The sequence below is a fragment of the Pleurodeles waltl genome, chromosome 2_1 (assembly GCF_031143425.1).
Source record: "Pleurodeles waltl isolate 20211129_DDA chromosome 2_1, aPleWal1.hap1.20221129, whole genome shotgun sequence".
In the NCBI taxonomy this organism is placed as follows: Eukaryota; Metazoa; Chordata; class Amphibia; order Caudata; family Salamandridae; genus Pleurodeles; species Pleurodeles waltl.
In genome coordinates, this window is record NC_090438.1 from 773571664 (window position 1) to 773590398 (window position 18735).

Here is an 18735-nt window from a genome sequence, read left to right on the forward strand (position 1 = left end):
ATTTGCCTATCCTTTTGGCAATAACATTATAAAAGTAACGCTTCTGACATGACCTTGAGGCCACTTCAAGACATCCTTCAGCAGAATAATTAACAATAAAAGTCATTGACCAGATTGTAGCAGAAACCCATTCTACATGGCTGCATATCAAACATTAGCAAAATGATGGGATAGTCCAATATTGTGTTCATATTACATAAACTGGGTAACTTGCCACCCACCGAATCCTCCCTACTGTCTTAGTCCAGGTTTATGAGAGAGTGGGTTGGCGGGGAAAAATGTCTCTGTCAACTGTTATGGAAGGCCTAGACTTAGGTTGTAGTAAAAACTTGGTCAGTCAGCCTAAGTGGTGATCTAAGTTCAGTCAAAGTACAATAAAAAAAATAGGGATGTTCCCTGAAAGTTACAAGAGCCCACCTAAGGTCCTGAACACTATAACTTTGAGCAGAGTTAACTAGAAATTGCACCGCTGAAGGCTGAACTGGATGATGCCGTGGGCTGAGTGGATGAGGAGGCTGCAGACATGCAAGCACACAAGGCCAAAATTATAGTTTTTTGTAGGTTAGTATATTCATTTCATGTTGTATTTTACAGATCACAGTATTATGTCAAACTGTATAATTATGTATCTCTTTTTAGATTTCTAGGATGTACACAGTTAACGAACATAGTCTCCAACTTTATCCTCCGTCTCGTTGCAGAAACAAGCAAACAACTCAATACTCCCTCCTCCCATCAGCTACATAACTTGTCTCTGCAGACTGTCAATCGAAAAAAAGCCTCTCAAGCATCAGAAGGTGCCAGACTCCATGTTCACTCCTCCATCCTTAATCTCCCTCCCACAGTAATGTTACGGCTCCATGTACTCCATTCTTGGATAGCCTTGTCTCCACCACTTCCCCAGCCCGTTTGTCCCCCAGCACATCTGTTCTTTCCCTTGTGCAGATGGTACAGGAGTGCACCCAAGCAAAGGGGTTTTCTTCCTGTGTCACACTGAAAGTTTAGATATGGTTCTTGTGATAGCAGTAATCACATGTAATGTCTGTTTCTCTTTGTTTATTATGATGCATTAAAGACATACATTATAGCCATGTTGTTCAGAGCACAGCCAACCATACACGCTATCATATGCTGACTATTATTAAACATCCTCTTGATCCTTCCAGGCTTTTCATTTGTGGTGTCTTGTATTGTGGCTGTCAACAAGCCATTTCCTCAGTAGGCGGAATGAGTAGCACAGTCTCAGGAATTGGAGATTCTTCAGCACCTATCTCCTGATAAGAGAACCACCATTTTAATTGAGAAGGATTTGGTAAAGCCAACTTTCTCAAGGAGGTAGAGGTGTGGCTGGTTCCCTCAGAGGGAGAGCTACCAGCAGTCCCCATCGAAGCTGGGACTGTGGTGCCAAAGTTAAAAGCTTTTACGGACGGGGCACACAGCTAGAAGGATGCTACAGTTCACGGTCAGCATTGTGACACATGCAAGTATGCCATCCTTGAACAGAGGTGTAAAAGTGGAAAGTTTCTCTGGTAGCCCAGATGCAGGCAAAAGATGACAGCAGTCCCCTGCCCAGGAGCAACAGGAGCACCAGAAACCCGGGTCTTTTTTGGAGGTAACAATCTTGGCAACTATATCTCACAAGGATAATGCCATGCATAATGCCGAATGGATAATTCAGAACAACTTCTGCCCAACTTAAACCCATAATGGCATGGAGATAATGATCTGTGACGAAGACGGGCTAATCTGGACCAATATTTTTACTAGAGAATACCATTTCATGTTTATAGTGTTTGAAGGCTACTGGTGGGCCTCTAATGCTTGGTCCTCGAGTACAGGAGCACGGACAGGATGGACTTTGAAAGCATTGCAGGTTTCCCACCCCATCCATGCATGGACCACTCTTTAGACATAGTGAATGAAAAAGAATGCAGCGTTTTTGGATCTAAGATGGTAGTAGTTTGTTGCTCCATGCATGGAAGAGCAGTGCATTAAGCAGTGATTGCGTCGGCTTGTGTTTAAACAAAGGTGCCATGCAATAGTTTTTTGAGGCACAGGCTATTTAATCTGTCTTCCCATAATTGCTGAGCTATGCCGTTCATTTGTCCTATTGGACCGTAATGCATGGATTGCAGTTGATGTAACTGAGCTGTTCTGTTGATCATTCCACTCTTGCTGATAAAAGGATTCACACTGGAGACAAAGGGATTCATTTTAAAAAACTAGAATACATTAACATATGAAACCTTGGATTAGCTACAATCTTTCCAAGTGATATTATGAGTAGGTTAATATCAGGCATGTAAACATCCAGCCAGAATGAATATTGTATGATAAATGTGAAGCTTAAGCCTAAAAGGTTGGTTTTGGTACAACTAACCCTTTGCATTCATTAAGAAGCATATGGTACATTTAATTGAAAAAAGCTGTTTAATTATTTTACACCAGAATACTTTTAGTATGAAAATATAATTAGGCAAAGAACAAAAGAATCCAAAGGTTTGCAAATGACATATCTGGAAAAAAATAAAGAGTGATAGTAAAATAAATCCAACATACCTTCATCCTTATCTATTATATTTACACAATCAATTGTTCAATTTGTCTAAACTAAGTAGTTTAGTTCTGCAGGCCATACATCGGACGACCCCAAGTAAAGCTGCGGGTCCCGACGGGTTCACAGTGGACTATTATAAATCTTTACTCCCACCCTAGCACCTATTTTCACTAGACTGTACAACTCCTTTAGCACCACTGGTACACTGACACAATGCATTAGGCAAACATTACAGTCATCCCAAAACCGGGCAAAGATCCTGTTTATTGTTCTTCATACTGACCTATTTCACTCTTAAACACAGATGCCAAGATCTTGACGAGTGTATTAGATGGGTTCATACCAGAGTGCAATTGTAGTGACAACACTAAACGATTGTGTCATCTTATTGATAAGGCTCACCAGTCTCACACTCCCGCAGTCCTCCTATCAGTACACGCGAAGAAAGCGTTTGACAGGGTGCATTGGCCGTATCTCCAATTGGTTCTCTCTGGAATGGGCTTAGGCCTGAGGTTTTGCATATTGTTGTGGTCTAGTTATAAACATCCAAGAGCTGCAGTCTGTGTTAATGGCCTACGGTCCTGGCCCTTTGCCGTCACTAGGGGTACTCACCAGGGCTGTCCACTATCCCCTTTGCTATTTGTCCTCTACATGGAACCTTTTGCTGAGCGGATACACCTTAAAACCAACACTGGGGGCTTACGGATGGGAGGCAGGGAACATAAACTGGCCTTTTATGTCGATGATGGGATGATTATACATATGGATACCTTTTCTTCTTTACCTCCACTAATGAGAGAGTTGGAGGCATTCAGACATGCCTCTGGTTTTAAGATCAACCTCGCGAAATCCAACATTGTTAAATCTTACCTTACTCAAGGCTGACCAAGCACACTTAGAGAGCCTTTTCCCCTTCACCTAGCCAACCCAAGGAGTGACATACCTGGGCTTTTGGATACTTCCAACTATAAGCCGCACTGTTGACAGCAACTATAAGAAGCTACTTGATACCACTAGGTCTGATCTTTCTTCCTGGAGGAGACATATGCTCTCATGACTGGGACAGCTGTCAGCAATTAAAATTACACTGCTTCCCAAATTGGTGTATGTTATACACACTTGCCCACTTCAGACCCCCTGTCTACTCTTAATAAACTACAAGGCCTCACTGATGATTTTATATTGAGGAGGGCCACAGGACCCGTACATCTGCCTGTAGTGCAATGGGTACAGAAATTATGCTTAACATTGCCTAATACTTCTGGGAATGGAAAAGCTTACAGCCACTGCGACCCGTATGTTGCCTCACTTTGAGGAAGGCTGAGGAGATTGTATACGCTTCCTATCTGATGAATTCCAAGACCTCACATGCCCAGCTTATCTCCTGGGCTTTACTCAAGCAGCGCATCCTACCCCTTTAATACTGAGACAATTCCCTGAGGACCCCCACTGTCCAACTTTCTAGCTGAATCCTAAGAATAGCAATGAGGGATTGTTGATGGTTTCCCTTATCCCTGCTTCCCATTCTCCCTATTCTTCCCCTACCAACCCCCTCTCCCTTACCTCATGACAAGTTATTAAGTACTGTTCGTTAATCCCCATCAGCCTGTGGTTGTAGGTGGATGTATGTTATATAAGCCCGTCTTAAAACAATAAATAGATTTAAACTATAAACTAAGTAGTTTAGTGGAGTTTCTACAGAAAAATCTTTATGTTCTGAATTTACAAACTTTACTAAACAGCTTTAGATGATCAAAGCTTCCCGCCATTTAAATCCAACAAACTAACCAGGTTTTTTTTAATATCTCTGCCAGAAAACAAGGCCTCTCTCTAATTATATGTTTGTGTACGTTGAAGGTCTAGACACGTGCAGTAACATGTTGTTCTTCTGCATTTCAGGGAGTGCGATGAGAGGGTCTAGGTTACAGGTCAACAAAAAAAAAAAAAAACACTTCCAGCCTATTACTGTTTTTTAGCTGGAGGCTTTTGATTAAGGGAGTATGTGATAACTCTCCACCAGCTCTTGTATTCCAATAACAGATGAAAATGAAACACAGTGCAAGACAAAACATAGTTTAAAAGAGGGACACCATGACATTATATATTAACTTTTAATTTAATTTTGAATGTGTAACCAAAATGTAATGAATTGTGCATCATATCTGAAACAATTCACCTAATAAATCACACGTCATACTCAGTGTCCTGAGGGAACAAAAAAAGTGTTGTTTCACTATATCTCTTAATTTGAAGTTTCAGACAAACGTTACCTTTCATCTCCAGATGACGAACTAAGGCATGAGTGTCAAAGAATAATTTTTTCCCCTCAAGAGAAAAATAGTCTCCTTTTCCAATGTCATGCCGCGGCAGTAAAGAAGACGTATGAAATTCTAAAAACAAATAAGAAATATTTAATTGAGCATGTCTAATTAACTCATAGAAAATAAACACAACATTTATATTTACTGCTTAAATGGTCTTCACGTGATGTGGTGTCCAAATTTCTGTTATGCTCCAATCATGTAACTACACCCAAATATACACTCATATGGTATAAATAATTAAACCCTGAAGCTTTTCAACTTGACTGCTTCTGGAACTGATAAACAAAAAAGCAGCAGCCAGCTCTGTCATATGTCTAGGAACCCCCTTCCATTCAAACTCTGCCACCTCAACCCTAGAGAGTCGGATGACCACAATACCAACTGTCATAAACCTAAACCTAGGAGTCAACTGAGACTTTAAAATCACTGTCAGCACCCAGGTTGTGACCTCTTCACCGATCATGAACCCTGGTTATTAAGCGCACTCCTTGTGACAATCAGAATCAAAGCAAAATACATTTTTGCAGGAAACAAATGTTCCTAATGCTTTGTAGTCCCACTCCTGAACAATAACATGTCTACAAAGGATTGAGTTTGCAGAACCAATTCATATACAGTAGGTGTCAGGACATTGGGACTCTCAGCTTTTGCATATACTTCTGTCACCCCGGCCCCCACCCTTGAACACAAGCTTCCATATATTGTTCATACTAAACCCTGTATCCATTCCCTGAATTTATTTTCTTACTACCTCTCTTCTTGGTTGGGCCAGGGCAAAATACTTACCTTATATTGTTTAGCAACTATGTGGGACCATCTTGGCTTTTGGGCATTTGTATCACAACAATAAATCAATGTTCTAATCACAAGTTTTATATCAATTTACTAATCAACTGATTACATTCTTTTCATTGGTGTTGCTTTTAATAAATACCTAAAAAAGCTGTAGTTGTCTCAGAAATATTTTCAAGTATTTGTACTAGAGTTAAAAGAGTAAAAAATGTGCAAGTAGAAATGTTCCTACGTTGAATTAATGTTCACAGTATTGGTTAAAATCGTGCAGTTTTGATCACTTTTTTTTTAAACAGGGGTTGTAGTCCATTCTTTCATGAATGCTTGCCATTTCTCACTAGCCATATTGTGAGGGAAGCATGGAGCCTACAGCTGACCTGAAGAAATGATTACATTTAACCCACCCTGTTCATGAGGACCGAATTTCAATGAGAATTATCCACAAATGGTCAATCAATCAATCAATCAGGATTCATAAAGCGCAGATAATCACTCGACAGGGTATCCAGGCGCTTGCAGGTCCCAGAGGCTTATTCTAACAGCCAGATCTTGAGCACCATTCGGAATTCCGGAAGTGAGGTGATGGTTCAGAGGTCCGTGGGGAGGCTATTCCAGGTTTTTGCTGTAATGTGAGAGGAGTGTCCTCCACTTCTGCTTCAGTAGATGCAGGGAGTATGGGCAAGTGAAAGGAAGGCAGAGTGTAGTCTTCTCAATGGTTGGTGGAAGTTCAGGTGGTGGTTAATGTACGTGGGTCCTTGGTTATATAGAGCCTTGTGTGCGTGGGTCAGCAGCTTGAATTGGCTTCTCTTCTGTACAGGGAGCCATTGTAGTCGCCTGAGGTAGGGTGTGATGTGGGTTCCTCGGAAAAGGTCGAGATTAGTCTGGCTGCAGCGTTCTGTATGGTCTGAAGTCTCTGTAGGAGGTGTGAGGAGATTCCCGCATAGAGGTGTTGCCGTAGTCCATTCAGCTGGTAATAAGGCCCTGGGTCATGGTGTGTCTCGTGTGTAGGGGTAGCCACTTGAGGAAGCAGGCAGAGGAGATAGCATTGATCTGTGATTTCATAGTGAGTTTGTTGTCAATGATGATACAGAGGTTTCTGGCGTGGTCAGATGGAGTGTGTGCTGGATCCTAGGTTTGATGGCCACCAGCAGTCGTTCCATGTGTTGCTGCTGTTGGCAGAGCAGTACTTCCCTTTTGTCTGTGTCCGGCTGCAGGCAGTTGTTCTTCATTCAGTCAGCGACGCTTGCCATGCATCTCTGGAAGTTGGTTCTGGTGGTGAAGGGGTAGTGGGTAAGCGAGAGGATGAGTTGGGTGTTGGCTGCATAAGTTATTTTGAGACTGTGGGATCTGACCATGTTGGCCAGCGGGGTCATTAATATGTTAAGTGTGGGGCTGAGGGCTGAGCCCTGGGGGACACCACATGGTGATCTCCTTGGGTTCGGAGGTGAAAGGTGGATCCTCTGGGTTCTTCCGGTGAGAGAGGTGATCCATCTGAGCACGTCCCTTTGGATGCTGATGTGGTGGAGTCTTCTGATCAGCAGGTGGTGGGATACGGTGTGGAAGGCTGCTGAGAGGTCAAGGAGGATCAAAGCTGCTGTTTCTCTATCGAGGAGGGTTTGGATGTAGTAGTTGGCTGCGATCCGGACAGTTTCGGTGCTGTGACTGCTGCTGAAGCCAGATTAGGAGGTGTCAAGTAGCTGGTTTTGCTCCAGGCATGTCATGTTTTGCTTGTTGATGATCTTTTCCAGGGGAATGGGAGGAGGGAGATTGGCTGGTAGTTTTTGGGTTAGCAGGTGTTGGCGGAGGATTTTTTGAGTGTTGGGCTGACTTTGACGTGCTTCCAGGCATCAGGAAATTTTGCGGTGGTGACAGTGGTGTTGAGCAGGTTGGTGAGTAGCTGGCCAATCCTATGGTTTCCAAGGTTGAAGATGTGGTGTGGGCATGGGTATGTGGGAGCTCCCAGGTGGATGGATTTCATAGTGGAGGTGATGTCCTGGGTGGAGAGGATGTTCCAGGTGGTCAGTGTGGGGTTCTTATTGGTTATGATGGTGGCGTATCTGTCGAGGAAGGCCATATGTGTGGGTTGGGGTTTGAAGTTTCTTTATATGGTTGCGATCTTGTCGTGGAAGAAGTGGGGAAGGTTGTCGCACAGCTCCTGTGAGGGAGTGATGTTGTTTTCACTGTCTGCCGGGTTCGAGAGTTCCTTGGTGTTGTTGACACTGGTTTAGATGCATCTGGCAAGGGCTTTCTTCTTTGTTGTTCTCAGCAGGCAGTGGTAGAGGTTGAGGGCGGTCTTGAAGGCTGCTCTGTCAGAGGTGTCCTTGCTGGAGTGCCATCTCCTCTCCAGCTGTTTGCTGTCTCATATCGCTGTTCAGAATTCTTGGGTGTACCAGCTGGCCTTTTTGGAGGATTTTCTCAGAATGTTGCTCTGAATGGGGACAATGCTATTGGTGCAATTGGTGATCCAGGAGTTTAAGTTCTTCACTCCTTGTTCAAGGTTGGTGACAGCAGTGGGGTTGGAGGTGTGAGATTTTGTTCCACCTAAGGTGGGGGGCGCTAGTCGTCTAGGGGGTGGAGGTGCAGTGCCTGGAGATGCTGAAGTGGACAATGGAGTGATCAGTCCATGTGAGTTCTATGACATGGCTGTATTTGTTGCAGTTGCTGGAGGTGAAAATGGGGTCCAGCGTGTGTCCTGCAGTGTGTGTAGGGTTGTGGACGATCTGGGTCAATCTGTGGCTGCTCATACCGTTGAGGAGGTGTGCAGTGTTGTTGGGGTCGATGTGGAAATTCAGGTCGCTGAGGAAAATGTAGTCTTTGGAATCTAAGGCTTGGGGCACAAAAAAGTCTGCAACGGTGTTGAAGAAGCTGAAGCGTGAGCATGGAGGTCATCATGAAAGGGTGCCTCTGATGGTTGTTTTGTCGTTCGCATGGGGCATAAAGTTGAGATGTTCCGTGGGGGGTGGTGGTGGTGCACTGTATGTTCTCTTTGTGGATGATGGCTGTTCCTCCTGGCTTGTTGGTGCGGTCCAGGTGAGTGATTTTATATCCATCGAGGACTGCTATGGCAATGCCTGGGGTGGGTGTGGGTTGAGCCAGGTCTCAATGAGGAAGACGATTTCGGAGTGAGGGTGGCAATGAGGTCCCATAATTCAGTGGAATTCTTGCATAGTGAGCGTGTGTTGTGAAGAGCACATGCAAGTTGGTGTTTTTGTTCAGGTCGTGTCTGTGGTGTGTTCAGGGTGGGGCTGGTGTGTGTGCGGTGGCAGGTGAAGTGGCAGTGGGTGCAAGGTCCTAACGTGGAACCTGGGTCAGCGAAGTGGCAGTGTTTATTGTGGCATCAAGGGTGTAGAGCTTGGCGATAGTGTATCTTCGGGGGGAGGGAGAGCAAGGGGTTGTGGCGCTGGGTGTGGATGGGCTTGCCTTTGGTGAGCCAGCGGCACGCCCAGCGGGCGCGTACGCTGCATGGTCATGCTGCAGCCTGCATTAAGTAGGTCCCGGGGTTGGCTGGGCTTCTGTTGGTGGGAGGAACGGTGGGAGGGAAAACCTGGCTGGAAAACCCCAGGCAGCTGCGGTGTCACAGGATCAGTCTGGAACAAGCAGGAACTAGAAGCCACAGGCAGCAGGCTAGGCCTCCAAGTGTCTTGAGGAAACGCCTCAAGACCTGGCTATTCGAGCAGTAGCAGATCCTTCCTACACCCTCCCCCCCAGCGCCCTGAGACCCTAGCAGGTGAGTAGCGCGCTCTACAAATGTTTTGATTGATTGATTGATTAAATAGGTAAACCCATTTATTAGTTAACAGATTTAAGACCAGATGTACAAAGGTTTTTTTAATTCATAAATGGCCCGATTCGCAGAATCTGGCCGTTTGTGACAGCAGAAAAGCTTTTTTTTATGTACAAAAGGCAAAATGTGCATTCGGGATACTGTATTTTGAAGGAGCTTGTTTAGGGCATCCCTTCCATATATCGAATCGCAGTATGTATTAATGTCTTGCGACCTTATTCCGGTCTCAAAACATTATTACTTTACCACTAACATCAATACTATTTTATTTTTTAAACACATCCTGCTTTCCTTTAAGGAAAACAGTCTGCATAAAAAAAGTTATTAAAAGCAAATCACAGACATAGTCGTCTGCTGACCAGAGCAGGCCACCATCCCTTTTATGGTGGTGATTCCTAATAAGTCAGGATAAAGAGACAGGTGGGTACCTGCAAGCGGATGACTTTTTACTATCAGTGCTAGTTATGCCTCCATCCACCTGGAACAGTTTTAAAAGCCAGCAGTTAGTACACAGGCAGACAGAGCCAAACCCCAAAATGGTGATATTGAGCTTGATGAATGAGTGGGGAGGCAGATGAAATCCTAGATTGCTGGTGGCCATGTATTTCCTCATAGGCAAGAGAGATATAGCATGACAATTGAGATCCACATTAACTTCACCAATGATTGAATGGACTCAGGGAATGGACTTCTGTGTCACAGCCGAGCGATTTGTATATAAACTGTGGCGGGGGGAACAAATATGCTCTCTTGACTCAGAAATGACCACGTAGACTCTTCTTGGCAGTAACAAAGACAGTATTTACTAACTGTTGCAACAGGAAGAAAAACACTGCAGACTGCACCTCAGCTCTGCATGACCGGCCTTACGGTTTTTCTAAAATGCCAGTTCACAGGCACGCTTTTATATATCAAATCAGTACAATACTTTACTACACATGATTAACAATTGATAACTTGCAAGTTTACCGATGAACATGGGAAAACACTTGAAACCATGTGACCCCATAGCCCTGAATTACTAGGTTAAGACATTACTCGCTCTTCATTATACATTTGACAAAGGTTTATGACCGAGCATTCTTTGATCTATGAATGGGTACGTGCTCTTTTGTAAATGTTATTTATTTGAAGAGTGTTGAAAGCATTGTGGGTCCAAGACTCCTGAGCGTTTGGAATTTGGTTTGTTCCATGCACCCACTGTAAATCACGCATCTGTGTGCTTTAGGCTAATTCAATTATGTGCCCAGTATTTAATCAGTCCACGATCTGTTTATAGGCACTAAGAGTGTGCCAGGGACTCGTGTGATAATGTTGTAAATACCTGCAGGTGGTTAGACATGAGTTGGCATTTAACAGATGACCCTTTTGTGTTTCTTACTCCGCTACATCCTTGAATGAACCTTTCACCTTGCTTGTGTCAGTTTGAGGGTTTGGCCTAATCTGCTTTTTGCTTGTGAACAGCGGTGTAGCCTCTACTGATGATTGATATTGTGCAATGTTTTCACATTTCGTATTTTCAGTAAGCGTTTATTTTTCACATTTCCTAAATGTAAATCAGGGGGATGGCCAGAGAAATGTCAAAGTCTGGGGTGACTAACTTAACTATTCTTCACATGCAAAAGGCTGACAATGTATTTATGCTACAAGACCTGTGTGAAAGCCTGTCACACATTGGCAGGATACAGACTGTACCACGTATCTTAATACTCACTGGATCAACAAATACTGGTGTACACATCATGTTTAAAAAAGCAATAAATAATTGTTTTTAAAAATAAAAACCAGCCGTTGACAACAGCCAACACTGGGGAGGTAATGAAACTAAGAGACAAGGCTGTGTACTGAAAGCAACAGCCTAAAGCTGCCTGGGGCAGTGAGGAGGAATAACATTAATAATCACAGACACCTCACAATAACCCAACCTATCCCATGATCCAGAGAAAAAGCCTGAGATTTGTCATGCGTAGTTCCAGCTGAACACTTTTGAGGAAAGCTCTACACAACAAAATTGCAAGCTGGTACTTACAAGAGGATACATTCCACTTCTGTGTTCTGAGGGACATATACAACTTGAGCTCTGCTCTTATCTTTGATGTCACCCAGAACATATTTCTGGAAAATAGTCTCATTGTTGGTACTTACAGTTGTTTTGCTCTGTTATGATCTCATGTGGTACCTCTCGCTTCCTTGGTCTCACATTTGTCTCACCTCACACAGGCCTCCATCCGCTCTCTCTCACACCAACCAGCCCAAGGAAACTAGCGAAATGACAGTTTCACTCAGTCACGAAAAAGCATGCCACCTCTCAGCTCTGAGTATCAGTATCAGGTCACACTTAATCTGACAGGTGTCAGATACTATTGGTAGCATTAAATCATACTAATTTTCCTTGTAGTACATATAGAAGATTTGGCCACCCTTGGCCACCCTCTGCCACGCATGGACAAGCATGGGCTCTTGTGGATCTTGCTCTCGAATTCAGATGCCTATCTTCTAACATATGTATGTGTGCGATGTATGGTTGAGTAATTTGGAATGCTCCATATAATTGCCATACTGCACTTTTCATAATTCCTTTCTGAAAAACAACAACAAAAAAGATCTTCCTGATGTTGTGGTGTCTTTGCTTCCCCCACTTGGAGCCTCGTCCTGATAGGAGACGTCTTGTCAGGCACACAGAGTTGATGTCACTACAGCACATACTATCTGTCACCCACTGAGAGCAGAAAACACAATATCTGGGTAGAGAAGAGGAGAGATAGCTCAGAAGGAGAGCGAAAAGTACCAAGTATTCAATTTTAAAGGATGAGGAAATGGGACTATCAATGGTAATGGAGGAGCGCAGCAGGATGCCCGGTAAGTGTAGGAGGCTGGCCTGGTTTGTAGTGGGTACCTTGGGTACTTACACCTTATACCAGGTCCAGTTATCCCTTATTAGTGAAATGTAGTATGGTTCTAGCAGCTTAGGCTGATAGAGGTAGCTGTAGCAGAGCAGCTTAGGCTGAACTAGGAGACATGCAAAGCTCCTGCAATATCACCATAGTTACATAGTACTTATCCACAATAAAAGACAATACTCAGTGTTACCAAAAATAAAGGTACTTTATTTTAGTGACACAAGGCCAAAAATATCTTAGAGGCAATACTCATTCTAGAGGTAAGTATTATACACAATATATACACTAGACACCAAAATAAGGTAAGTAAATAGTCATAGGATAGTGCAAACAATAGGAAATACCATAGAAAGCAAAGAAATAGGTCTAGGGGCAACACAAACCATATACTAAGAAAGTGGAATGCGAGTCACGAATTCCACCCTAGAAATGTGTAGTGAGTAGAGGATTGCTGGGAGTGTCAGAAAACTACAAAGGTGAGTAAAATACCCCACCCCAGAGCCCAGGAAAGTAGAAGTAAACTTCCTTCAGACACTCTACAAGTCGTGATTAGAGTTATTGCAAGAACCAAGCAAGACTGCAAGCAACAAATGGTGGATTCCTGGATCTGAAGACCTATAAAGAGAGGAGGCCAAGTCTAGAAGTCGCAGAAGATTTCAGGAAGGACAGGAGCCCCTGCCAACCTAGAAGATGGTGGAAAAGAGGATTCTCCGGTTGGAAGAAGTTGGCTGCGGGTTCCTGTGTGATACAAAGGATGTCCCAGGCGAGATGCAGCGCTGGATTCATCCAACAAGCCTTGGTTCAGGCAATGTCGTGGACTGCGTCAAAATAGCGCTGCCTGGACCCAGGAGGGACCTGGGGGTCTCAACTTGGACTGAGGAGGCAGAGGGGGATCCCGGCCCTGGAGGGAACCCACAGATGACCAGGCAGCACCCATGGAGGTCCCAGGACACGGGGACAAAGGAGGTGCAAATTGCGGTTGCTGCAGCACTACAAAGGAAGGTCCCACGCCACCGGAGAACAACTCAGCGAGTTGAGCGCCGCAGGATAGAATGCTGGGGACCTGGGCCAGGCTGTGCACGAAGGATTCTTACACATAGTGCACAGAGGCCTCAGGAGGTGAATATAACGCAGTGCACAGGGGTACTGTCGCAAACAGGGAAGGCAAGCCCTTACCTCCTCCAAATTTGGACAGCAGGACCTTAGGACAGTCTGCGTCGATGGGGTCCACCACCTGTGTTCCAAGGAGCACGTTCGTCGCCAGGAGAGGAGCCCAAGAGAACAGGTTGTCTTCTTAGAAGGTGCCTGCTAGAGCAGGGAAGTGACTCCGTCGCTCCACAGGAGATTTCTTTGGTCCTTCTGGTGCAGGGTGAAGACAGAGAGTCCCCAGAGCGTGCACACCATGGAAACTGTTGCAGTTGCTGGCTGGAGCTGAAGTTGCGGAGTTGAAGTAGCCCTTCTGGATACTTTGTTGCTGTTACAGTGGTTCCTGGAGCAGTCTGCTGTTAATCCGAGGTCAGAGGATGAAGCAGTAGTTGCAGAGGATTCCGGATGGAAACTTGCAAGCAGAATCTGACGAGAAACCCACAGGAGAGACCCTAAATAGCCCTGAGAGGGGGATTGGCTACCTAACCTAACCTATCAGGAGGGGTCTCTGTGTCGCGCCGCGCGGTGCGGCGCGAGCCGAGAGCTCGACTTCGGCCGGGCGTTCGGCTCGGGCCGCGCACCGCGTTATTAAGACGCGGCGCGCCCCCAGCCTCTCCTGCGCGTTTCGAGGCCCCAGATTTGCTTGGGGCCTCGTTCTTCCTTCTGCCTTTCACTGTCCCAGGGGTCTCTGAACCCTCTTACCTGTTTTTCTTCGTTTCTTTGTCCTTTCTTCTGTTTGCAGTCTGTTGTGTGCCTTTCTTTATGTCTTTTCCTCCTTCCCAGATTCCTGTGCTTTCCCAGCATTCCTTGTTCCCTATTCTCTATGGTTCCTCTACTATTCTGTTCTATATATTGTTTCCCTATCTAAGATGGTGTCCTTTTACTTCCTGTGGGTCACTTCCTGTTTGTTGGTATATAAGGGCTGTGTTTTTCCTCTTTCCTTGCGCTGCAACACTTTCTGCTCAGTTGGTGTCTTCGCTCCTGATTTCCTTGCCTTTTGGTTTTGGACTCAGCATTCTGTATTTTCTGATTTTTGCTCCTTTTGGATTCCTGTTTGTTGTTCTTGTTTTTCTCCAGGACTTTTCCTGTTTGGAGGTTTTTCCCCTTTGGAAGGGGTTTTTCCCTCTGGCGCTACTTTCTGAAGGGCACGGTCTGTTCTTGGTGTCTCCATTGCCTACAGCACCGTGGCTACCAGAAAGAGTCGCCCCTTTTTGGGCCAAAGCCGAACATTGAAGATTCACGCCACCAGATCTGCAAATTCCAGGCGCAAGCAGCACGTGAGTCGTGACACTCTGATGTCACCTGCTGGCACTGGCCACTCAGAGGCCTCCAGAGTGCCCCCCCCCCACCTTGGAAAACAAGATGGCGGAAGTCTGGGACACACTGGAGGAGCTCTGGGCACCACCCCTGGTGTGGTGATGGACAGAGGAGTGGTCACTCCCCTTTCCTTTGTCCAGTTTCAAGCCAGAGCAGGGACTGGGGGTCCCTGAACCAGTGTAGACTGGCTTATGCAAGGAGGGCACCATCTGTGCCCTTCAAAGCATTTCCAGAGGCTCTGGAAGGCTACCCCTACCAAGCCTGTAACACATATTTCCAAAGGGAGAGGGTGTAACACCCTCCTCCCAAAGGAAATTATTTATTGTGCCTTCCTGGGACTGAGCTGCTCAGACCCCAGGAGGGCAGAACCCTGTCTGTGAGGTGGCAGCAGCTGTAGCTGCAGTGCAAGCCTCAGGGAGCTGGTTTGGCAGTACTGGGGGTCCATGGTGGAGCCCCCAGGATGCATGGAATTGGCTCCCCAATACCAGATTTGGAATGGGGGGGGGACACTTCCATGATCTTAGACACCTTACATGGCCATATAAGGAGTTAGCATTGTGAAGCTACATATAGGTATTAACCCATATGTAGTGCACATGGGTAATGGCGTCCCCGGACTCACGAAGTACGGGGATTTGGCCCTGGACAGCGTGGGGGCACCTTTGCTAGTGCAAGGGTGCCCTCACACTTAGTAACTTTGCACCTAGCCTTCAGTAAATGAAGGTTAGACATATAGGTGACTTTTAAGTTACTTAAGTGCAGTGAAAATGGCTGTAAAATAGTGTGTGCACTATTTCAAGCGGGCTGCAATGGCAGTCCTGTGAAAGGGTTTGTCTGAGCACCTTATGGGTGGCAAAAGAAGTGCTGCAGCCCATAAGGATCACCTGGAACCCCAATGCCCTGGGTACCTAGGTACCATATACTAGGGACTTATAAGGGAGGTCCAGTGTGCCAATTGTAATTGGTAATTGCAGTCACTAACCTATAGTGACTAATTTGGAAGCAGAGAGAGCATAAGCACTGAGGTTCTGGTTAGCAGAGCCTCAGTGACACAGTTAAACACTACTGACAACACAAACATTAGGCCACAAACTATAAGCACTGGGGTCCTTGCTAGCAGGATCGCAGTGAGACAGGCAAAACACACTGACAAATAGGGTTTTCACTATGAGCACCGGGGTCCTGGCTAGCAGGTTTCCAGTAAGATGGTAAAAACTTACTGACACACACTCACAAACAGGCCAAATGTGGGGGTAACCATGATAGAAAGAGGCTACTTTCTCACAGTAATCATTTTTTATATTTGGCAAGAGAGCAGGAGATACTATTGAAAATGATGGGGGGGTGCAAGGACAGTTATTGCTTTGCCTCACCCGTTCCAAACATATTTGGACACAGTTGGGTAAGTGGTTTCAACAGGTGATGGGGGAGGGTGGCAGGATGCCAAATATTTGTTTTTTTTATATATTTGGATTTTTGGTGGAGGGAGTGGCAAATGTGTTATTTGGTGGGGTTGAGGTTGGAGAATGGCTGAAGAGGACAGGTAGGAACTGAGCTGTTAGAAGCCCAAGGGTTGTCACTGGCATCCATGGCTTCCCCATGACCTCACACCCTAGTGCAGCAGTGAATGCAAGTGGTGCTAATGGGGTGGTCATATGAAACAAAAAAATGCAGATGGGTAATTATTAAATTGATATTTCCAAGTGACATCCTAGATGAGAACAAGCCCATCAAGGGAAAAACCACCTAATTACTGATACCTATCCGTCTATATTTCAATGTTTAGGTTTTATATAGCTCGGTCCCTCTCTCTTACTAGATCACCCCCTTCACAGATGTCATGTGAAAAGCACAAATAAAAAAAATGGCCTGTGTCTTCTATCACCCTCCTTCGCCTTGATAATGACACAACTTTCCACTTCCTGCAGGACTCTCCCTTCTCTGAAGCATTGTGGCCTCACAGTATAATGTAATCACTATTGGTGTCAACTGCTGTGACTTCGCACAAACAGCTGCCCAAAAATATACTTTTTGTGCTGTCTGTCAAACCCATATACAACAGAAAACCACTAAGCAGTGGAGATGGATGGTACACCTGGGCAATTAAATGTGTAGGAACAGAACTCTGCAAATCTGCTGTCCAACTAAAAGGCCTCATCTAGGCAGCATCTCTTAATGGGACGGAAAGCTCATGCAGCCCTGTGTTTTACCTGCCTTAGGGAATCTGGGCTGAGGCTTACCAGCAAACTTATGTATGTGCCAACATTAGTACTTACAGCCCCACTGACTGTGGAATACGAGCGGTCATTTTTTTTTTCATTACACATGTACTTCTTTATTCAATGACTGAGTGCTTTTACAAATCTGCTCCTGAAGAATGCTAATATGCCTATTTATAAGGTACTCTAGATGGCAGAAACATGTTGTGTTACTGGGTTGGCATTTCACCCTCTTAATTTTAGCCCATCCTTTGGGTACACCCAATGAAATTTAGAGTGATGCCCACCTGAAGGTAGTTTTCATCCCCACATTGTTTTCAGAGCACTCTGTAATTCCCACCCATCGAGACTGCTCACACAGGTTTTAGGTTTCACACTCCAAGGCAATGCATCAAACGTGCCTCCCCTGCTGTAGCCCACACTGCTTACCTTTGGGGAGCAATTTGAGGAGGAATCCTTAAGAAGCATGCCACTTAAAAGTAGGCGATAGTTTACATTCCAAACATAGGGATTTTTCTCAATTAGGAAGACTTTTTGACTGGGTACCCTCCCATGTGATTATCTCTTTAGATCGTGTATCTGCAGCATCAGTATATAAGCATAGTTGGTTCAGTTGCGCATTGCCTCACAACACTATGGGCTAGTGTTTTTTCTCGCTATTCGCCCAGTTCACACAGGTCTTCCTGTGTTGTGCACATTTGTTGTTTTTGCTGCTCCTTTGGACACTGTGTTCCCTTTGCTATTTTACCTTGTCCTTGTTGTTCTCTGCTCTCTCCCGTATGGCTTGCTCCCAGTGGATCTTTACACAAACCTTCCAGGCCTGGTTTTCCTTTTTCAGTGAAAAGGGGTATTTTTCCAACTTCTGACAATGGTCAGACCTCAAACAGTAGATGTGGTTTAACATCTTTCAGTGAGATCTATCCCACTCTTTGTCACCTGTCCAATATTGCCAGTGAGTAGAACTCGTAACAGTGAGCCTGTCCTCCAGCTTCAGTGTGGGCCTGATTCTATTCCTCCCATTCCCCCTTTCTTCTTTTGTGTCAGTTCTAGTTTAGCAACAGATAACCATTAAGGGGACTGAGAAGTCAACGAGTCTCACAACTGTTCTGGTTTTTATGTAATTCTTGCAAAATCCTGCCAAAAAGTGAGTGGGATTCCCGGCTTTGCTCTTTGCAGATGATACACTCCTGATATGCAAGACCCCAAGCGGATTACGGAAACTCCTCACGTGCTTTGAGGAATTTTGTTCCATACGGGGACTTGAAATCAATGCTTCTAAAACTAAACTTATGACGCTCAATCCCCACAAATCATTTAGAGGGACGTTTATTCTTGAGGGTACCCCACTTGAAAAGGTGGGCACATTTAGTTACCTGGGCATAATGTTAACTGAAAAAATGTCTTGGAAATCACATATTGCAAAGCAAGCACTAAAACTAAAGCAAACAACGGGGGTTTTAATAAAGGATTTTAAACTCTTGCATACCAAACCAATACGCCCTGCAGTCCAGATATATGAAGCCAAGGCTGTGCGCTCAGCCCTTTACGAGGCTGAACTGTGGGGCTATGCCAAAGCCCAAGAAATAACGATTTCTGAAAATAATTTCCTAAGAAATCTCGTGTCCCTCCCGCCAAAGTACTCCACTCTTCCTCCTTTTTAAGGACCTAGGCATGAAACGCATTGGCCACAAAGCCC

General features: G+C 45.0%; 1 protein-coding gene across 2 annotated transcripts in view; it reads right to left on the reverse strand.

Moving 5' to 3' along the window:
• The window catches only part of MCUR1 (mitochondrial calcium uniporter regulator 1), a 179961-nt gene that overhangs the window by 124851 nt on the left and 36375 nt on the right, over positions 1-18735 (reverse strand). For both annotated transcript variants that reach the window (XM_069218178.1, XM_069218167.1), the window contains exon 2: positions 4828-4947. In XM_069218178.1, coding sequence (XP_069074279.1) covers positions 4828-4947 — 120 coding nt within the window. The remainder of the gene's footprint in view (positions 1-4827; positions 4948-18735) is intronic.